The 23,460-nt window shown below is 40.5% G+C and overlaps 1 protein-coding gene across 2 annotated transcripts in view; it reads right to left on the bottom strand.

Moving 5' to 3' along the window:
* Positions 1–23,460, bottom strand: part of TDP1 (tyrosyl-DNA phosphodiesterase 1) — an 88,589-nt gene that overhangs the window by 44,484 nt on the left and 20,645 nt on the right. For both annotated transcript variants that reach the window (XM_011974306.1, XM_011974307.1), the window contains 7 exons: positions 19,246–19,338; positions 15,185–15,352; positions 14,645–14,723; positions 10,758–10,943; positions 10,088–10,136; positions 7,849–7,915; positions 6,041–6,148 (listed from right to left, as the gene is read on the bottom strand). In XM_011974306.1, the coding sequence (XP_011829696.1) occupies positions 6,041–6,148; positions 7,849–7,915; positions 10,088–10,136; positions 10,758–10,943; positions 14,645–14,723; positions 15,185–15,352; positions 19,246–19,338 (750 nt within the window). The remainder of the gene's footprint in view (positions 1–6,040; positions 6,149–7,848; positions 7,916–10,087; positions 10,137–10,757; positions 10,944–14,644; positions 14,724–15,184; positions 15,353–19,245; positions 19,339–23,460) is intronic.

Below are 23,460 nucleotides of genomic sequence, written 5' to 3'. Positions count from 1 at the left end.
GGAATATTTAGAAATGTATAAGGCTTTTTTTTTTTTCAGCTTTCACCAGGACTTGGCAGTTAGTATGTGAGGGCCAGGTTATTAAATAACTTACAATGCATGGGACAATCTTGTATAACAAAAAATTATCTTGACCAAAATAACAATAGTGTCCTGTTGAGAGACACCCTATTTGAGTATAAGCTAAAGTCAACTATTTAAAATCACATCTTATTCTACAAAATCTCATGGAACAAGCATTTAGAAAAGCACTCAATTATTCCAATCAATTCAAATTATAACATTCATTGAACTGCTTTCCATAGACCCACAACTAATGAAGCCTCAGGCAACCCAGGAGGCATCAAAGAAACAGTAATATCTGAAAGCAGGTAAAAAGGCAAAGTCTGGCCACCCACTACTGCTCTGAACTCACCTACCCATCCATTCTATTGACTCTAGTAACACTTACTTTGCTGTTAATCAAACACAGCAAGCATATTCCCACTCCCCACCCCACACAGGAATGCTTTCCCTCAGCGACCCATCCACATGGCTCTTCTCTTACTTCTTTCAGGTCTCTGCATGAATATCACCACGTTAGGTGACATTCATGCAGAGACCTGAAAGAAGTAAGACCTCTTCTTTAAGGAGCAGCCTCCCTCCCCAACCCGGGCACTCATACCCTACACGACAGTGTTTGAGGGTGGGGACTCTGGGTTCTTGGGCACCGTGTTTAACCTCTGTGCTTCAGTTCTTCCATCTGAAAAGGGGATTCATGGATACACTGTAGAATGGCTATGAGGATTACATGAATTAATATATATATATATATAATGTGCTTGGAACTGTGCCTGGAACTGCTGGTTAAGAACTACAATGTTAGCTCTGAAAATTTAAAAACAACTACCTAAACCAAATTTGAAATAAAGCATTTAACTCATTTCATTTGATAGCAAAACTTGATCTTAACTCAAAATGGGCAACAAAAGTTGAACTAAGATGACATGAGGCTACCTGTGATCTTTGCTTCCAAAATGTTTTATTATAAAGTGTTGGTCCAGATACCACTAGGCATATTAACAGACAGTATAGGTACCATATTATCTTTCTAAAATCCAAATATTGAACTACATATGGTACCAAGAATTTAGAATTAAAGACTGTGCACCTAAATTATCATTCCATTTTTTCTGTATAGCACTTACCACCATTTGCATATATAAACATACTTCTTTGCTTTTTGTATAATTCCCAGCACCAGAACATAAAGTCAAGATGTTTTATTGTTTATTGCATTCTTAGCACCTAGAAAAGTGTGTGGTCCACAGTAGGTGCTCAGAAGTTATGTGCTGGATAAAAATGGTTAAATCTGATACCCAAAACGGAATATATATATAACATTTTTCTTAGTAGGAGAAAGGTTATTTCATGGAGAATGTGTGACCAGTTGCTCTTCAACCCAGGAGGGATGGCTTGAATCCAATTCATTTGCTTGGCAATGCAACACCTGGTAGGCATGAAAAGCCCACCTGATATGTATTTCTTGTATGTTCTTCAGTGCCCAGGCATTGATCTGCTATATTCTCCTCAGGAAGTCACAAAGGATTATGGTGTCAACAATCAGTACTAACCCAAACTCCAAAACATACTATATGTACACCACAGTTTTAAGTTCATCTCCAACAAACAATTCCACCTGAAGTCCCCACCATGATAAATGAATCTGCAATCAAATTCACCATCATCCCACTGTGGGAGGCCAATTCCATTCCCTGACTTCTATACTGATATCAGTGACAATCCCCATCTCCACATCCCAAACTCAGGAATCATCTTTGAGGGCCCTCCCATGTTCCATTATGCAGTCTAGGCAGTGCTTTCACAGTTACCACTTCCATCCTAGCCTTCATCAGCCTTCACATGTCAGGCACCTGGCCAGCCACCAGGGTATGCTGAACAAGACAGGCATGGACTTGGCCTCAGAGTCTACAGGGGAAGCCAGATAATTACACAAGCAACCACAGTGAATAGAGAAAGAACACTGACCATGCAGGAATCTAGGGCATTATGGAAGCCACCAGGCTCCAGAAGTGATGTTTTGGCTGAAAGACTGAAAATTAAGGTCTTATTGGGTAAAAACCCACCTATGTAGAATAGTCAAAAAGCATTACAAGTGCAATTAACTAATATGTATACAATGAATTCTTTGGTAAATCTCTTTCATGCAAATGGAAATTCTATGAGAACCTCATCTTAATTACTCTCTTCTTGCCACAGTGGCCAATACATATTTGCTGAGTAATGGGTAGAACTGCCTCAACTCTGCTGCCTTATTCCTCATTGAGCGGAGGGAGGGGATAATGCCACCTCACAGCTCTTGTGGGGACTGAAAGAGACTACTATGTAGGTAAAGCACCAGAAGTGTCTGCCACATGGTGGCTACTTAATGCAGGTCAATTCTCTCCCCTGCCCTGTTCTTCTTACTCCCACAGGTCACCATGGTTGGCACCTCAAACCTTCATAGTTGCTGTGCAGATGAGAAGTCTGAGGCTCAGAGAGATTAAGAAATTTGTCCACGGCAAGACTTGTTCAATAGTAGACATGACCATCTCATCTAGTACTGTCTGACAATGCTAAAGCTCATGCTTGAGAGACAAAATAGTGAGGTGTAGGAGCTGTGAGCTCCACTGGCGGCACATGGATCTAAGGATCTGGACAGGGAGAGACCAGCAGAGGCTGAAAGAGGCTCCAGGAGGAGATGGGACCTGAACACAACTCTTAAAAGATGAGTAGCAACTGAAGAAACAGAGAAAAGGGATGAAAGGATCAGGAGAGGAAACTACATGGGCTGCTGGCTAGATGACTTCAGGGGCAAAGGAGGCTAGCCTGGCTTCTTCTCAAAGTTCCTGTTGGGTATTAATGGGTAAGAATGGTGAAAATGGTGTGGCTGGGGCATGACTTCCAAACTGAGGAATCTGTACTTTAGCCTACAGGACGTGGGGAATTCTGAACACGGGACAATGAGGAAACTCTACGTTTCAGAAAGGTGAAGGGGCATGGGCAACCAGGATGAGTGGCCTGTGAAGAACACCCACGTGATGGCACAACAGATAGGAAACCCTTTCAGAAGTCCAGGTGATAAGTTTCTGACCTGGTAATTGCAAGGACTGGTAGAGGAAACTTTTGAAACATTTCAAAGATGAATAGGCTTTGATAGCTATTTCCAAAGCATCCACGTGCCCACCTCAAGCACAGAATTGGTCTCTTCCTATTGTAATTATTTCTGTGTCTGGCTCCTCACATCAGAGACTGTGAGCATCTAAAAGGCACTATCTAGATCTTCTGTTTTATCCTGAGTGCCCGGCATCCACAGGAGGACCTCAATAAATGTTTGCCCAACATTTGAAGGAAGAGTGAAAGAGGACATTCAGGCTTTAAACCTGGTAATAAGAGACAGGTGCCACAAGGGCAAACAAGAATGTTGGGAAAAGAAATCTCCATCTACATACGATGAGTTTGGTTTGGGAACATTCTTTCTGGCAGATTCAGAAAAAGTGACAGACAGACAAAATGTCCAAACCTAATCAAGGGAGCTGCTTACTGGGAGATGCCACTTATATTGGGAATCTACACTTTCCTTGGTTATGGAAGGGCTGAGAGAGTGGGCTCTATGTATCTAAGTTGTTATTTATGTTTCTTAGAAATCTTGCAATCATATTGGAATGCCCAATGTCCCTTTCCTCTTTTATACAACAATCAAAGTAAAGCCTGACACAATTTCTTCGGAATTAACTAGTCTTTGTAGAAAACAGGCACACCGGCCGGGCGCGGTGGCTCACGCCTGTAATCCCAGCACTTTGGGAGGCCGAGACGGGCGGATCACGAGGTCAGGAGATCGAGACCATCCTGGCTAACACTGTGAAACCCCATCTCTACTAAAAATACAAAAAATTAGCTGGGCGCGGTGGCGGGCGCCTGTAGTCTCAGCTACATGGGAGGCTGAGGCAGGAGAATGGCGTGAACCCAGGGGGCAGAGCTTGCAGTGAGTGGAGATCACACCACTGCACTGCAGCCTGGGTGACAGAGCAAGACTCCGTCTCAAAAAAAAAAGAAAACAGGTACACTAAACCTGTATGTGGATTAAGAGGGGCATCAGACAGTAGAGAAGAGGCGTGCTGCTGTCTGGGTTCCACCACTTATTACTGCATGACACTAGGTAGCTTATTAATCACTCTGTGCCTCCTGGTCATCATAGAGCTGTTGTGAGAATTAAATAAGTAAATACACATGACTGCTCACCCAGAACAATCTGGCATATTGAAATTGCTGAATGAATGTTGTTGCTATTAATCGTTAAACATTTAGGAAGTAGATATAGCTTTCAGTCCAGTTATTACAGAATAAAACTAGAAGCTACAAATCCATAATGACAAATTTCAAGTTCTTACAATAAACTTCAAATAACTATAATTTGCTTAATTTAGTAACAGCCATTCAACATTAAAGCAGATATTCACAGTACAAAACTGACAAGATACTAAATGAGTAAACTGACAGTGGATGTTTTCTGACTTAATTTTAGAAAATACATGCTAAAGGTATCTGAACCTGTGTTTCCTTTTACATAGCCTAATGGAATCACTCGGCTGTTCCTTGAAAACCCCGTGTATTTTCCCACCTCCATGGCCTTTGTCTTCACTAGTTCCTTCTAATCCATCTGGGTTTTCTCTCAGGCTTACTTCTAGGCCTACTTACAACAGCACCTCTTTACTTAGTTTAGCTCATCTCTCATTTGATCCTGCCTCTGCCCCAGCAAGGCAATACAGTTCTAAGAGTGCTTACAATACAGTGCTTACACAGGTAAACACCTAGGATACAGGGTCACATGCATGGCAGGGCTCATACTTCCTGGCTCTTTGTGTTCTCACAGTGAAGCACACACTACCATTGAACTGAACTACAAAAACTTTGCCTTTAGAAAAAGATTACTCACAGGGTTACTTTAATCTCCACTTCCCTTAATACCCTTGAAACAGAATCAATAATACGCAATTTCTGTGAAGTACATCACCTTTTTATTACACTTTGAGGGAAAACAACACCCAAACAGACATTAAATTAAACTTTTCCAATAAAGTAGAAAGAGACTCAAGATTGCAACACCAAGTCTTACTAAATCTCCAAGCTGCTGGTTTGCCCTATGGATTTTGGACTTGCCAGCCCCCACAACTGCATGAGCCAGTTCCTTAAAATAAATCTTTCTCTTTCTCCAAGAAGATGTAAGTGGCTCTTTTGTTTAAAAGTTTGTTCATGAGTGCTGTTCCTCTCTTAAAGAAATAATTCTACTCTGTGGTACTTTAATTAGTTGCTATTGACATTAATTATGTTACTGAATCATGAAGAGATGCCTAATCGTTCGGTTCAGCCTGGGAGTCAGGAACTCAAGTTCTAGCTTTCAAAGGGCATAGCAATTTATCTTCCTATAAAAATAGACACAAAAATGCCAACAGGTAGGTGGTTTCTTATAGGGGTGATGAAAATATTCTAAATTTAGATTATGGCAATGGTTACATAATTCTGTGACTATACTAAACCATTAAACAGTAGAGACTAAATGGGCAGGTTTTATGGTACGTGAATTACATCTTAAAGATGTTTTAGAAAAGGACACATAAGAGATTTGAATGCCTCGGGTTTTAATTACCTAAAGAGAAACTAAGAAAAAAATATTAATTTTAACATTTCATTATTCTTCTGTACTTACCCCAAATGCCAATTTGCATAACCCCTATTGAGGTATTAAATAATAGAAGTAAATGTTAACTTTATGCAAATCTTATAAACATCCAGACTTATAAGCAAAAGCAGGTGACGATCATATATACTTTACAAAGGGATTAGTCATGGGATGCCTTTAAATAAGGCTCATGTAACATAAACATACTGAAAACTAATGACAACTCGCTAATCACTTTTTAGAAACCCATTCAACATTCAGAGCAAGAATTATGAACACATTAAAAAGATTTCTCCCATCAGGAATGTAAGGACTGTTTACCTTGTGACAAGGAACCAAGCAATTTTACTGAAGTCTGGAGAAGGCCTCATATATGTCTTAATATGTGGCATGGCATTGCTGCGGCCAGAAGTCTCAGCTGACCATTTGCTAGTGACAGAAAAGACACAAGTCACTAATTACAAAATAAAACAAATTGATCTTAATCCTAATATTAGGAAACTGCATGAAAAGAAAAAGCCTATTATCTAAAAATTAACAGTGGCTACACGACTCTGTGACCTGTGATATTTTATACAGCTGCGTTCAAATAACGCATGACCATTTTAGAATTATAAACTTCCCACTTCTCACAAGAAGAACTGTAACCTTTCAGCATATAGCCTTTCCATTTTTGCCATGAACATACATACACGCATACATATTATTTCTGGTTTTTTTTTTTTTTTTTTTTTTTAGAGACAGAGTCTTGCTCTGTCACCCAGGCTGGAGTGCAGTGGCGCAATCTCGGCTCACTGCAAGCTCCACCTCCCGGATTCATGCCATTCTCCTGCCGCAGCCTCCCGAGTAGCTGGGACTACAGGTGCCCGCCACCACGCCCAGCTAATTTTTTGTATTTTTAATAGAGAAGGGGTTTCACCATGTTGGCCAGGATGGTCTCGATCTCCTGACCTCGTGATCTGCCCGCCTCGGCCTCCCAAAGTGCTGGGATTACAGGTGTGAGCTACCGCACCTGGCCCTTGTGTTGTGCTTTTAACAGCATGTGTGCATATGTCTCCTGCCTGAACTGTGAGCTCCTTAAAGGGAAGAATCATGCTCCCATGGAGTGTTACGATAGAGGCTCAGCAAAAGCTTGTTGAACGAAACAAAACACAAAAAAGACAAAATACAAACAGTATATGAAAAAAATGAATGCTGAAAAGCGAGGGCAGAAACACTTTAGTCAAATGCTGACATTCACAAATCTGAGTTTGGTTTCTAAGTTTCCAATACTGTAGACTATGGTTCTATGGGAACCTATATAATGAAGCAACAATCCTTACTTATAGGAGGATGGTCCCCCCAGATTAACAGATCGTCTGTGAAAACAGAATCAGGCTTAGGTAGGTACCATCACTGTCTTCATTCAAGTGAATTTAATAATATAATACTGAAAGGAGTTCAATATAAAAAAAAGTCCTCTGTAAGGAAAAACCTCTCAAGAAAGCATTAAAGAAAAGCTCCAGGATAACACACTGAATTACAGCTGAAAGCTATAATTCAAAGTAATTCTACTTTCATTTCTGGCTAACCAGCACAGCAAACACCTGTTGAGACAAGCATGAAACAGACTGGCCTTGCATATGCAGGCTGTGCAACTGCTGTGGCTGGAGAAGGATGAAGCACATTCCCTTCACTTGTCCACTCAGCATTTACTGAACTCTGACAACATGCCAGATACTATCCTGTATCCTCAGGAAACAGCAGCATAGAATCTGCCCTCACCGAGCTTGCAGCTGCACATATGATGGTACAGACAGAATAATGATACTTTATATTTTGGAAAAATGAACTAAAATACTGCTTATGTAAATTCTAAACTACCCAGCATGATCTTTTATTTATCTTTCTTGGCATGCCAATATTTAAATAGAAACCTCACAGCAATAAATTTTCCTCTTTGGTATTAAGAACCTATTCCAAAAAAAAATTCAAAACCTTGTTTTAAATTATTTCTATCACTAACATATGTAGATGAAAGAATATAGCTATATTACATAAAGTTCCTTTTTAAAAAAAACAAACCAGTGACATAAATAACATTCTAATTCCTAAAGAAGCAATAGCAGCAGTCTAAACCAATTACTTACTGAAAATAGGAATGCAGCCAATTCTGTTTTTCAGCTGTCTGGATGCTATAGGGAAGAGAGCCCCCAGCTTTTAAAAGAAAAATAAAACAATAAAAATTATGAAATATAATTTGAGGAGCCCTCATTAAGAGGAAAATCTATAATAAACAGCAAGAAGGTAACAGGAAAAAAACTACTTCTATTACTTCATCTTACAGAACAGTTATTTGAAAGAATATCTCTATACTTGCATTAGATATGTTCTCTTAATGAGGTTTCCTTCCTTCAGTATTAACTTTATACAAATCTTATAAACATCCAGACTTATAAGCAAAAGTAAGTGATGATCATATACTTTACAAAGTATAGTCATGGAATGCCTTTAAATAAGGCTCATGTAACACAAACATAGTGAAAACTAATGACAACTTGCTAATCACTTTTTAGAAACCCATTCAACATTCAGAGCAAGAATTATGAACACATTAAAAAGATTTCTCCCATCAGGAATGTAAGGACTATTTACAATTCTTCTCCTGTGTCGAGAATAAAAGTAAATTATCTCATTGAGGACGAGAACTCACCAAGTAAAGCGGAACAGAGCTTTTTCCTGCAAAAGCTTCAACTGCAAATAACTAAAACCATTCAGTTGCAAAGCTTCAACTGCAAATAACTAAAACCATTCAGTTTCAAAGCCAGTTATAAAACAGCTTTGTTAACAATACCACGTTTTTCCCCATTAAAAGTACACTTTGAAAAGAAAAAATTATAATTGAATTACTTGGTGATGGTAATTTAACATCTATAACTGCATAGATCTGAGGTGTTAGAATCCTGGCCCATCCTACTCTCCTTGATGCAAATAAGACACAGCTGGACAGCCTCTGGTTTTGCCCAAGACCGTGACACTTGGGGAGGAAATCTAGGACGAGATGTCAGTGCTCCTTCTACTTCATCTTTACACACTATTTCCAAACAGACTTTGTACTGGCTGAACAGATTCTGACAAACAGAAAAGAATGGCTAAAAAACAAAACATTCAGTAAACAGTTCAGTTTGAAAAAAGGAATTCTAAAAGCCTTATTCTTGCAAAGAGAATAAAGTAAGTTTCAAGTGGAAATTAGAAGTCAATGCTTGCTCATTTTTGAAACGAAGAAAACTCCACAGTGGATTCATCAGTGACTTTCCAAACACATGCTGGAACTTCTCCACACTGATCTATACCCAAAGAGATCTATATCCAAACATCTCTGACATATCAAATAGGGCATGTCCTGTCTTCAACTTCAAATAACTAAAAACATTCAGTTTCAAAGCCAGTTATAAAACAGCTTTGTTAAAAATACCATGTTGTTCCCCATTAAACATACACTTTGAATGAATCTAGCCTATTAGAGGTGCAAAAAGAGGACCAAAGAAAAACCACCACTGTATCCCTGGGTCTCAGTGAAGTAATTTTGGTTTTTCCATTAAAAAGCAAAAAAATGGGCAAATACACTCCAAACTCTAGTGAGATTTTTCTGGCAGATTTTTCTTATTGAGCCTGATAAGCAATAAATGGACTAATTCAGCACATTCTGCTCTAGCCATCAGCAAATGCCAATGCCAATTAGACTTTGCTTTTTCCAGAGACAGCCACTATTTGGGTTTTCGGTTACCTCCTGATTACATTAACTAGGGGGCTGCTGAATTCCGAATAAAGGTTTAGTGCCTGGTATGAGTATAAGGGAAATGGACAAGGTTGACGGATGCCTACAAAAAATCTTAGGCATTTGCAGATGAAGCCCTTGACAGAATAGACACATCAACAATGTTATGCCAAAGGCAAAATTTAAAAAATTCCAGACCTTAAATATATCTGTATCAGGCATTTAAAAGGACCACATGGTACCTCAAACACAGGAAGGGAGGATGTGGAAAGAGATGAGAGGAAGGTATGCTGGATAAGCTCTGAAAAGGCACTGAAGAGTAAGGGGAAGTTGATTTTATTTGGCTGTCTTGTCTGGACGACTAACCTGCTGGTTACCTTACCAGTAAAAATGAAAACCATTGTGCAGAGGGTTTCTGTGAGGATTAATAACACACCCAAACTGAGGGGTATCATCTGCAGAACGTAGAGCTTGATATTGCCTATTTTCATGATCCTTATACAGTTAAGTGAAAACCATCTCCAAATTTCTAACCAATACTGGTAAAATTTTACCAGGACATTCATGAAATATACATAAAACACAACTGACACAGTCTCCCCAAGAATTACCAGGATATCCTTCTAAACTGGTCCGCACATTTTCCACAGAAGGATAGATCTAAAAATAAGAGAAAAACAATAAAACTCAGAATGTACCATGTTGAAGAAAAAGAATGATAATCAGCTTTTATGAAAATGAAAATCTGTTAAAAATACTTTTAAATTAGAGAATATACTTTAAATTTTTAAAAGTTCTCATCTTACAAAAAAATGAATTAGTAATTAAACAAGAACCATATTTGATGTAAAATTATACTTCAATTTGAATATTTTTTCCTTTGAAATTCAAGTTAACATTGAATGGAAAATTAACTATTAATTCACAGGTCTCTAAATAATTAAAATGCCCCTAATTCTGCTGGCTATGCTACATCAAATATTTTCTTCCTTGGTGCAGCAACCTGAAAGAAAGTATAGAAAAATCACAGGCCAGTCTGTGTTTGCAATGGAGCTCCTGAATAAATCGGCAAGCTCTTAGCACTGGATATTAAGGCAACTTGATTACAAATGACGATGCTAATGTACTGCTCTTTCCGTACCCCGCCCCCTCCCACGCCCCCCCCCAAAAAAAAAAAAATCACAGAATAAAACATCTCTCCATTACAAAGAGGACCAATTTTCAATTCTTCTCCTGTGTAGAGAATAAAAGTAAACGACCTCAATGAGAACGAGAACTCACCAAGTAAAGAGGGACAGAGCTTTTTCCTGGAGTCTTGCTTTCCTTCCCCAGTGTCAGCATGCTCTCTTTAAACTCAGAACATAACCACTTTGATTCATCAGCTCCCAAGGAGCCAATGCTTGAAAACTGACCCACGACAGGCCAGGACTCTGCATTAGGTATGGATGAGGCATGGTCTTTCAGAAGCTGGGAAAGAATAAAAATGAATGTTAACGTGACTCAAATAATCTTAACAGAAAGGCTGTAATACCTGAAAACAGTTTTCTGCTCTTGGAATGCCTAATTAACAAGAAAAGCTGAAAATACTAATGATCAATTTCATACCCACACATATACATTTTTTCTTCTTTGGGAATTTTTTTTTAAATACTAAAAACATATTTTTAATGGAGTAGATGGACAGAAGTTCTCCTTTCCAAAATTCTTTGATTTGTGCTAAAAGCAAAAACAGATTTAAAAAGTTTAAAAAGGCCCATTTCAGTAGAAATTTCAGATAAACCACCAACTTGTCATATGAAATTAGATTTTTTACTTGAAATCACAATTGTTTAATGCACCTTTGATACTATGAAATATGTATTTGGTCTTCATCCCTGTTTCCTGGCATGCAACTACTAAAATCCTTGGGATTTCCAATGTGATGTCTTTCTGTATATTAATGAGACTGATGGCAGGCAGACCCTAGGTAACTTCAGGATGGGGGCTGGTCACGATAAAGACCAAGGCATAATTAGAAGACTGGGACTTTTGGCACAACCCCCCAACCTCCAGGGATAGGAGGGGCTAAAGGTTGAGCTGATCACCAGTGGCCAGTGATGTAATCAACCATGCCTATGTAATGAAGCCTCCATTAAAAACCCAAAAGGACAGGGTTTAGGGAGCTTTCTGACAGCTGAACACCTGCAGGCTGCTGGACAGTGGTGGTGCACCCAGAGAGGGCATGAAAGCTCTGTGCCCCTTCCCTATACCTTGCTCTATGCATCTCTTCATCTGTATCCTTTATAATAAGCCAGTAAACATTACGTGTTTCCCCGAGTTCAGTGAGCTGCTCTAGCAAATTAATCAAACCCAAAGAGAGGATCACGGGAACCTCAACTTGAAGCTGGTCAGCCAGAAGTTCTGGAGGCCCAGACTTGCAACGGGTGTCTGAGGGAGAGGGACAATCTTGTGGGATGGAGCCCTTAATCTATGGGATCTGAGGCTACCCCCATATTTCTTTAAAAAAAAAAAAAAGTATTTTTTCAATTATTTTTTTCCTACTTTTCTCTTTTCACTGTTCCCCCCAACTCCTTCCCCACTTCCTACTTAGCCCTTTAGAAATGCAATTATAACCTTTTACTTTTCCTTTAGCAGCCACTCCCTACAGGGCAAGTTCATCTAACTTTGTGCTTAGAAGCTCCAGAGCAGAACTTTCTCCCACCAGGGCACTGCCTTGAGGGACAGCAGTAAATTTACAACCCAAAGTATGCCCACTAAGAAACTCTCCCACCTGGAGAGTTTCGGCCATCTTTACAACCTAGTTCTGCCCAGGAAGAGACCAAATGGACTGCCTGGTAGAGAAGGCAGAAAGTAAGGAAGTATCCACCTGCTTGCTTCCTCCTCTGCGTGCCATTCATGCTAGGCCCCCTTTTAAAACTGTCCACTTTCTGCGCCAAGAGCAAAGCAGTACCCTTAAGACAGGAAGCCTGTACTTATTCCTCTAAGCCAGCTTTGGAATAAAAAGTCACTTTCTTTATACCATGACTTTCTTTAAAGTGACTTTCTTTATACATCTCCAGGAAGACAGCATAAGAATTGAAGTGAACTAGAGGACACTCAGCTGGTGTCCCCTGCTTTGTGTATGAGGAAAACCCCACACATATTTGGTCACAGTTTTCTGTGTTGACTGTTGTAGTGTGACAGCAGAGGAAACAAAGTGAGTTTTTTGCTACTGACATTTAAACCATACCTAGAAGGATTACATATTTTGACTCCTATCATTTGAAAGAGGTTTAACATTCATAGTTTAACACTTGAGCTCCAGGCAGCTGTGATGGTCTAAACATAAAAGAGAATATTTACATACACATACCAGCTAAAACACTGCAGAAGACTGATCTGCATTTCCTGCTTTGGTAATTATGCAAAGCTGCAGAAACAATTCAGAAAATATTTGGAAACCTTATCCACTTAAATATGTGCTGAATGCCTACCTAGAGGGCTGGAGAGAGCAGAAAAATAAACTGTAGCTCATATTCTGACTGATGTGTTGTTTAATATGTATTATTTTCTTTAACACAGCTTAGGCATTAATACTTACATATACACTTCCCAAAAAGCCCAAAGTTTCCATGTCCACCTTGGGTACAGCATGGTGTAGGGAACAGAGCTGAACCGACAACTTACAACACCCAGTTTCTATTGCAGTGCTCAGCCCCTGAAGGGCCACCCTATCCTGGACAAGTCTCGGGCTTAGATTTACACTTCAGTGGAAACAGGCACCTAATCACCAGCCTGCCTTCCTGGAAGAAAGCTGTGGCGCAACATAAGCAACTGCGTGTAAAAAGTGGTTTGAAAACTCTTTAACATATAGTTGAACTTCCAGTATCAGATGGTGATCACACACAATACGTGCTATTATCTAGCCTATCTAAACCATTAGACATTAGGCCACAAACAACCGTGTATGTGCACTGAAGACTTACCATGTACCCTGTACTGTTTTATATTCATCATTTCATTTAACCCTCACAATCACCAGAGGGAAGTACTATTATTATGTCCACTTCATAGATGACAAGTGATGTATGTTAAGGAATAAGTCAAGGTCACATGGCTTGTAGATAACAAAGCAGGGTTTGAACCCAGCTATGGATATCTGCCTCCAAGGCTGGGCACAGGCCAATGTGCTCAACTTCCTCTCAAGGCCAAGACATAAAAGATGTCTTCACAAGATCCTGCCTGCTTTAAGTTGTGATCTCATTTCACAAAAGGAAATTAAAATAAAAAGTTTCATTAATCAAGGGAAAATTCTTACATTTTAAATAGTTTACAGAATAAGAGGTTAAGGCTTTAAAGAAAGCCACTTTAGGGAACTTATTTATTTTTTTGAGATGGAGTCTCGCTCTATCGCCCAGGCTGGAGTGCAATGGCGCAGTCTCAGCTCACTGCAATCTCCGCCTCCTGGGTTCAAGTGATTCTCCTGCCTCGGCCTCCCGAGTAGCTGGGATTACAGGTGCTCGCCACCATGCCCGGCTAATTTTTGTATTTTTAGTGGAGACGGGGTTTCACCACGTTGGTCAGGCTGGTCTCAAACTCCTGACGGGCTGTGATCTGCCTGTCTCAGCCTCCCAAAATGCTGGGATTACAGACATGAGCCACCACGCCTGGCCAGGGAATTTATTAAGGTCAGTAAACCACCTAAAAAGAGATGAAAAAAACTTTAATCTTCAACTTATTTTATTTTATGACCTTTCTTTGTGTATTTTCATATCAGCAGCAAGTATTATTTTTGTAATTAGTTTTATTAAGGGCACTGGTTTAATAATCAAAATATAGCTCAGTTGTAGTCTTTACTCAACATTTTCTGTTTGTTGAATTTATATCTTAAAACTTGATATGCTGAATAATCAAAAGCTATAATATGTGTATGAATAGGAAGCCTCTATCTTTATTACAAATAAAAACTAGAGTATATTTATGCCATTAATAGCCTATAGCTATAAAAGAGGCAAAACACATTAAAAAGCAGTAATTACTAAGAACTATAATTATCAATTTATCAAGTACCTATTTGCCCAGAATTGTGCAGAAATATTGTGAAGCTGCATCAAAATATAAAATTATTTTAAAAGAGAGAATATACATTAAATTTTTAAAAAATGTTAAAATAGTAAAAGTTCTGTTACCTTCCTAAGTCTAAAATGTCCCCAATTATCTTTTTGACTTCCTTGAAAGCGTCCTGGGGTTGAACCAATAAGATAAACACTAAAAAACATAAAAACACAAGTTATAAAACATAGTGATGTGCTTCGGGCACCAAAAAAAAAAAAAAAAAAAAAAGACAAAATACACATGAAAACTAATATAATCAAGAAATGATTCAAGAGCCAACCCATTTTCTTGAATTGACTCTCAAATTCATTTTTCAAGCAAATCAACTAATGATGGAACACCTACAAGATGTAAAGTATCAGACAAAGAACTCAATAATTGTGAGAGTACCCCAGTGGGAGGCTAAGGTAAACATGAAGATTCACTGGCTGTCACTTTCATGCCTGAGAACCACGAGATACAGATGTGATAGAATCTGTTCATCCCCTCATCACGTCCTGAAGCTTGGCTAGATTTCACCCCATCTCTTTCCAGGCCCCTGCATTCCAGACCTCATGAGGCTCGCAAGGTATGAACCTATCATAAGCACCCCAAATTGGTAAGTTGGCACATACTTCGTTTCGGAGAGATCGTGCTCGTGGATGGTATCTATCCACTCCTTGAGAGAAGGGGCATTATAAGCCATCAAGTAACTGATGAGATCAGCTTTAAAATGTGTTGTCGACTCTCCAGATTTGTGGGTTCCATCAACAATTCGTGGGTATAAGGGGCTCAACCATATTCTGGAATTAAAAAAAATAACCTTTAACAGTCAGGCACACAACTGATGACAGTGATCTCTGTATCGATTACGCCTTCATTCTAAGAAAGAGGTGAATTCTTGGTGTCTCCACATGGTAAGTAATTTTAGGAAACACGAAACATAAATGTGAGCACACTACTCCAATGGCTTCCCATCACATTCAGAATTATTCCTGAATGCCTTGCCATGAATTTAAGATTCAGTAAGACCTGGGCTCTGCCCACTTCTTCCAACCCACATCCCTCCATGCTCCCTCTCACTTGCCAAACCTTCCTTATTCCTCCTATTACCTCTGCACCTATATATTGCTTTCTAAGACTTGATGGTAGGAGTTAAGAATTCTACTCTTAACAGTTAGAGCAAATTCATGCTACTAGTGGTAATCCCAGCAAGAATTTGCCCTTGTCTGCACCAATGCAGCTCTTCAGCCAAATGTGAAATAAGAATTGTGTTATCTATACCAAAAGTGTATGTGAAAAATCTATTTTCAATCAACAAACCCATTTTCACAATGTAGGTGCTATAGCAGCATATTTTTATGTCTTATACTTTTTGGTGCCTGGATTAAGTATCACATTCAGTGACATTACAATAACCTCAAACTTTCAAACACTTAATTCACTGAAGAAGCATAATAGACATCTTTCATTAATTCTTTTTCCCCAGAGGAAAACAGTGCTCTTTGCCAAAACTTCTACATTATATCTGTAAATAGAAAAAACCATATCTAATCCCAATCCTTCTATAAACTGCTTCACAGTAGATTACTAAAATGGCTTCAAACCTTTTGTGCTTCAGTTTCTTCAAATGCAAAAAAGTGGCGTTAACAGGGCTGCCTCACTGGGCTGTTGCAAAGCAATGACTTACAGGAGCAGTCAAAAGTATCAGGTGTTACATTTTTCCCCTTCTGTGGCTACTCCCCTTTTCCCCACCCTGGGTTCTATCTATTAAGCTGAAAGAGAAACTGCCTAATTTCTCTTTCGCCTGGCAGCCCCTGAAGGAGACTGGCAAGATGCAGGCCAACAGGGCAGAAGTCATCCAGAACTGCAAAGACTCTTGGCAGCGCATCTTCTGCAAGTTTCTAGCAAGGGGCATTTCATACCCCTGCTTCCCACCCTGGGGAGGCACTTAGCACAGGAGGTAGCATGGTGTGACGAGGGCTGGAGCCCAGGTTCTGGACCCAGATTGGCTAGCTGACTATACCATTTTGGGTAAGCCCTGTGACCTCTCTGGGCCTTTGCCTCCATGTGTAAAATGACCAGGTTGGGCTGGATAGACGTGGAGGACCTCCCCCTTGCAATAGCACCTCAAAGTTTCCAGGCGAGTGAGGCTCCCCCGGGATCAGAGATTCACTCACAGCTGAGTTCAGGATGAGAAAGAAGACAAATGACTTTCTAAACTAAGATGCTGAGATATGAGGCATTTTTAACACGTCACAAAATAAGATGAGAAAATTATTATAATGAGCCAAATAATTTTATTTTATTTTTTTTACTGTGAGCTTTGAATGCAACTCTCGTTCTAATTTTGAAAGTGAGAAATCAACAGGTGAACCATCAGGCAGCTGAAGGGGATTAGCAGAACCACGGACCAATTATGAAGTGAGATTATACACAAAAACTGCTTTCAAAAGTTTTAAAATTACCCTAAACAACATGAAATGCAAAGTATTAGAGAGTAGAATATAGACCAAGCATGAAATAATAGGATCCCACACGAGGATGGCTGCTAGAGGAAGATTTCACAGTCTTGGTACTTTCTGAGTTTTGAACCGTTCCTACCTAGTCAGTAAGTTTTCTAAAATTTTAAATTAAAAAATATTTTTTTAAATAAAAGGAACACCCAAGCCCTTACCCCTGCCTCTTCCCTCCTAGCAACCACCCCAGAGAATCCCAAAAAGGTACTACTGCCTGTAAGCTAAGCTTCCAACTTCAGAACGAGCTGGAGGCCCAGGGTGGGATTCTTGGAACCGTGTGAGGCTGAGCGCTAACTTGAGAAATCCCTTTAGTAACATTAATTATTGTTTCATGGGAACAAGCTACATTAATCTCATTTCCTTTTGTTAGGGCTACATGAATCTCCACACCCAATCTGGCAGCTCAGGAGAGCTGGCTTAGAAGCTCTTGGGGTACCAAAGGCATAGTTAACCATAAATTTAGTAGATCAAGAAAGTGCTACAGCTGAGACTTAGAGACAGAGCAGCTATCCCCTCAACCCTGGACCAGTCAGAGCCACACTTCATTCTGAAAAGCATATTTTAAGTGGGATACTGAAAAACTGTAACGTGTTTATAGAAAAACTACCAGGAATTACGGCTAGGGGGCTCAAAGCCACATGCTATGGTGGGGCAAGGGAGTGGGGAGGGAACAAGAGATGTGAGGCTCAGAGACAAGACTCCCTTTCAAACTCTGAAGGACTGCCTTAAGGGAAAGAGATTACATTTGTCCTGCACAGCGCACTCGGGTTGAAGCAAGACCTGTTGAAGGAAGCTGGAAAGTTATTTTAGCTCACACTAAGATGTAATTTGGGGCCGGGCACAGTGGTTCACGCCTATAATCTCAGCACTTTGGGAGGCTGAGGCGGGCGGATCGCTTGAGCCCAGAAGTTCGAGACCAGCCTGGGCAACTAGGCAAAACCTTGTCTCTACAAAAAATACAGAAAGTTAGCCAGGTGTGGTGGTGCATGCCTGCAGTCCCCGTTACCCAGAAGGCTGAGGTGGGAGGATCACCTGGGCCCAGGAGGCTGGGGTTGCAGTGAGCCGTGATCATATCACAGCATTCTAACCCGGGTGACAGAGTGAGACCGTCTCAAACAAACAAACAACGATGTAACCTGGGCTCAGCAGAGCTTAGCTAAACGTAATACACTCCAATTAGGAGTTCTAGCCCAAGCTAGGCAATGATATGGGGCAGGGTGAGGCAGAGGAGGATGACAGAGAAAACGTGAACCCAGATATGATGCTAGACAAACGTCCGAGTTTCTCCCAACGCAGAAGACTGTTTGTTAACCAGCTCTTCTCTAGGACAGGAAGAGATGTGCAAAATGGCTTCAATAAAAGAAAATTAAAGTTAGTCATAATCAAGAATAGCTGAACTTGATTTGAGCAAATCCCTAAAAATCCCTTTTAAAAAGCAAACCCCTCTTGAAAAGGGGATCAAAACCTGGATCTAGCATATGTGCACCAAGTACAGAGGGTTAGTAGTTTATAAAGTTCAGAAAAGCTTTCATATTCAATTCTTCTCTTGGAGATTCACAACTTCATTAACACACTAAAGGCTCTAAAAAGACACCAGCTTAAATTTGTTTCAAAGAAAACACACCAACTAGGGGAGTGGGGAAATATTTAGCACACTATTAACATGACCAGGCCCTACCCTAACTTTTCCTTTGATTCCTGTTTGGGAAGCGGCAAACAAAAATACAGGTGAGTACATGAGCAAGGAGAAATCACAAAAGCTATCTGGTAAATCCTACTGGGAAAACAATGGGTTCAGTTCTTTCATTCTGTAACCCCTTTTCTGCCTCAGATCCTCTGCGTGTGCTGTTCCCTCTACTTATCTGTAGAGTGTATATGATGCCACTTCTCTAAAAACTAAGAAGACACTACTGTGTGTAAATAGTAATGTATGTTCACATGTACCATAGAGGTAGCTGTGGATGATGATGCTCCTGTTAACACTGGTTACTCCAAGAAGGGAGAATAGGGCAGGTAGTAAAAGAATACAGTAACTTTTTCTGCATACAACTCCTTTTCTAGGCCATGTGTGCTATTTTTACAATTAAAAAAAATAGAAAAAAGAATAAAGCGAATGTTCTGGCTTTTGACCTTTCCCAGCACACACACTGCCAGGAAGTGAGCAGGCCCCTACGAACCCTTGAGTTTTCTGGTGCCAGTCAGCATGGATGAGGTTGGAGGTGTGTATGACAACCCGGAGGCCTTCTTCATAGAGCAGCAGCATCATTTTCCTTTAAAAACAGCAAAGGATCAAAAAGCATTAACAGTACTTTCAAAATATGTAATACTTTCCAATGCAAATGTAATATATAACTAAAGGAATTTTTTAAAACTCTCATATTACCCAAACTTAACATTTATAATTTTCCCTTCTGTACATTACCATGATGAAAGTCTGCCTGAGTGATAGGTTGAAAACCTTTCAAAAAGGTTGCGTATTTGGTGGTAAAAGAACTTTCACCCCATTCTGTCTACCTGGCCAGTCCTGGCACTTCACATCCCTGCAGCCTAGCCCCTTATCTATTCAGCATCACCTGTTACTACTAGGCACCATGGGAACCTTATCGTCTGGTGTCTGAGATTCAAAGCATGGTCAACAATCTCTTGCTGCATCATGGCTGGCATTTTTTAAACAACTAAAATAGCATAAATTGGTATACTGTATATATTTAATTACTGGTTCATGAAATTTTGTTTTGGCACAAAGTTATGTTACTGCATAATACACTGAAATGTAAAGTGTATTTCTTATTATGAGTTGAAATTTTAAGAAGTTTAAAAGATGCTTCATTACCATTAGTGGTTTTTTGTATCCACAGATGCCACACTTGTCAAGTGTGTTATCTGGGCTTGGGGTAAGTCTTGCCTATTCTTCATCAACCCAAATCAGACCTAGTTGGGTCCACTCTTTTTCCATGTGACCTCCCCAGACCTCTAATCGAACACATTTCTTTTATTTTAATTGCAGTGAGAGAGACGGAATAGGATACAGATAAAAGCTTTCCATATGAAGTCTGAAGACCTGACCTCCAGACTTTGTCATTTAGAAGTGCTTTGACCCTAGGTAAGCCATTCAATGTCCCTAAGCCTCAGTTTTCCACTTGTATGTCTAAGGATCAACCCCACTTCATGACTGTTGTGAATGAAATGCAAAAACACATTTTGCTACCAGGCATGGTGGCTCACGGCTGTAATCCCAGCACTTTGGGAGGCTGAGGCTGGCAGATCACCTGAGGTTAGGAGTTTGAGACCAGGCTGGCCAACATGGCGAAACCCCATCTCTACTAAAAATATAAAAATTAGCCAGGTGTGGTGGTGGGCACCTGTAATCACAGCTACTAAGGAGGCTGAGGCAGGAGAATCACTTGACCCGGGAGGCGGAGGTTGCAGTGAGCCAAGACTGCACCACTGCACTCCAGCCTGGGTGAAAGAATGAAACTCTGTCTCAAAAAAAAAAAATTTGTTAAATGTGAAACACTCTCACCTGTACATTCCTATTACTCCTTCGGTACACAGCTTTATTTTCTAATCTAATAATGGATGATTTTTATCTCCCTGTTGTTTTCAATAGGATTATTTCAATATTTCAGGAATCTAAGTTCTCTCTCTCCAACTAAAGTGTCACTTCTCACGGCTGTAACTCTGTCCTGACTTATTTTATCATTTCTATTGAGGCCAAAATGCTACTTAATACTTACTGATGAAACTCAATTCACACATGGGAAAAAAAACTGAACCACCGGCTCTCTCCAAATAAACAACACGAATACTATCTGGGCAGGATGAAATTATCATAAAAAGATAAGAAAAAGGATATGAGGACAGAAAAGAGAATGAGATATTTAGCTCTTGCCAAAACGAGAAATTAACCCAAGCTGGCAAACAGTAAATTAATGCAAAGCTGGAGAAATGACAGCTGCTGAGCCATCTTCTTTCCATTTGTGAAATGTACTCCCTGAAATCTGGGCAAATTTACATACACAGTTGCCAAATCAGCAGCTGATTGTAATTAAGAATAAGTCAGTTATGGATTCATGATAGAAGGTTTACAAATATTTCCATTAGTCAAGACATCGATTATCAGGCAAATCACACACTAATGTCAATGAATGCTATCAAACAGAATTATGAACTTGAGAGTAGCCATATTCATCTTTTCATAGACAAAATGGTAGTGTTAATAAGGTCACAATTAAAAATGGATAGGAAAGGGCGAGGAATGAGATCTCCCTTGAAGAATGCTGACCTGCCATGTTGTCTGCTAAGCTGTAGGGCAGCAAGAGGGACCCAACCCAAATACGCAGCTATTTCTGCAAAGGGGGAAGAGAATTAACATATGGCAAGCACCTCTCTGCCAGGTGCCATCCTAGAAGCTCTGTCGTATGTTATCACACCAATCTTCACAGCAATCCAGAGAAGGAGTTATTCTCATTCTACAATTGTGGAATCTATGTCTGGACATTTAACAGGGATTATCCAAGGTCACAAACTAGGCCAGCAGAAGAGCTTGTTGGGATCACATATGCCCGATGCCAGGGCACTCCTTTCACCACACATGGCTTCACAGGGCTGGTGGCTGCAACGGTGAACACTTCATGCTACTGATACAGGGGTAGGCAAGGTGGGGGAAGACATGGCCTTGGTGGGAAAGAGGACTGAATGATGCGTGGTGGGGGCCTGGCTATAGATCTTAGCGGAAAGAAGCATGCCTTGCCCATCCTGTGGTCTGCCACTAGCTACTGCCTGGATCTGGATATTTGACATTCAGCTGCTTTGGCTTTCTCTTTCCCCTCTATCGATTCTTGGAGCCATAAGAATTAACTCTGCTCCTCTAGAAAGCTCTAGAGGAAACCTCCAAAGAGCTTTCCCATTCTAAAACACTGAGAGACAGACCACAGGATTGCATGGCATCCAACCGAAACTGGACAGAGCGGGGCTTGTGTGCCAAAGTGTATACAGTCTCAAAGACTGCCTTGTTCACTGTTTCTAGCTCTACCCTGTGAGGTGGGGAATGCAGTTTATACTCCATCGCTATGATCTGGAAGGTGACTCTCCTTTTCTAATTCACATGTTTGTCTTGCTTCTCTCACCAAAGAAAAAGCCATAAGAATAAAAACTCTATATTCTCTTGAGCTGTGTCAAGAACATAATAAGTATTTAATTCCTAAAACATTTTAAAAATAGGCTAGGTGTGGTGGCTCACGCCTGTGATCCCGGCACCTTGGGAGGCCGAGGTGGATCACCTGAGGTCAAGAGTTCGAGACCAGCCTGGCCAACATGGTGAAACCCCATCTCTACTAAAAATACAAAAATTAGCTGGACGCAGTGGCACGCGCCTGTAGTCCCAGCAACTCGGAGGCTGAGGCAGAAGAATTGCTAGAACCTAGGAGGCGGAGGTTGTAGTGAGCTGAGATTGCGCCATTGTACTCTAGCCTGGGCAACAGAGCGAGACTGTCTCAAAAAAAAAAAATTTTTTTTAAATAAGCAACTAGAAGTAATTTCAAGACACGAGCTCAATCTTCTACAAAATACTGTCATTTCAACAAAGTGTAAACTACAGATACTTAATTGGGAAAAGTTCAATTGTAATTACTTTCCAATGGCATTTTTTGTTTGTTTTTGAGACAGGGTCTCACTCTGTCGCCCAGACTGGTGCGCACTGGCATGATCTTGGCTCACCACAACCTCCGCCTTGCAGGCTCAAGTGATTCTCCTGCCTCAGCCTCCTGTGTAGCTGGGATTACAGGCACGTCCCACTATTGCCCAGCTAATTTTTATATTTTTAGTAGAGATGGGGTTTCACCATGTTGGCCAGATTGGTCTCGAACTCCTGATCTCAAATAATCCACCTGCTTTGGCCTCCCAAAGTGCTGGGATTATAGGCATGAGCCACAGCGCCCAGCCTCCTAGGCATTTTAAACTCTGAATTAAGAGCTCTTGGCCAGGCATGGTAGCTCACGCCTGTAATCCCAACGCTTTGGGAGGCAGAGGACGGTGGATCACCTGAGGTCAGGAGTTTGAGACCAGCCTGGCCAACATGGCGAAACCCAGTCTCTAATAAAAATAGAAAAGTTAGCCAGGTGTGGTGGAAGTGGCCTGTAACCCCAGCTACTTGGGAGGCTGAGGCAGGAGAATCATTTGAACCCAGGAGGTGGAGGTCGCAGTGAGCCGAAATTGTGCCACTGCACTCCAGGCTGGGCAACACAATACTTCTAGTTGCTTATTTAAAAAAAAAATTTTTTTTTGAGACAGTCTTGCTCTGTTGCCCGCCCCCGCTGGAGTGCAGTGGTGTGATCACGGTTCACTGCAGTCTAGACTTCCTAGGCTCAGTTGATCCTAGGCTCATTTCAGCC

This window comes from Mandrillus leucophaeus, unplaced genomic scaffold (assembly GCF_000951045.1).
Source record: "Mandrillus leucophaeus isolate KB7577 unplaced genomic scaffold, Mleu.le_1.0 Scaffold144, whole genome shotgun sequence".
Lineage (NCBI taxonomy): Eukaryota > Metazoa > Chordata > Mammalia > Primates > Cercopithecidae > Mandrillus > Mandrillus leucophaeus.
This window is presented reverse-complemented; position numbering and strand designations above follow the sequence as displayed.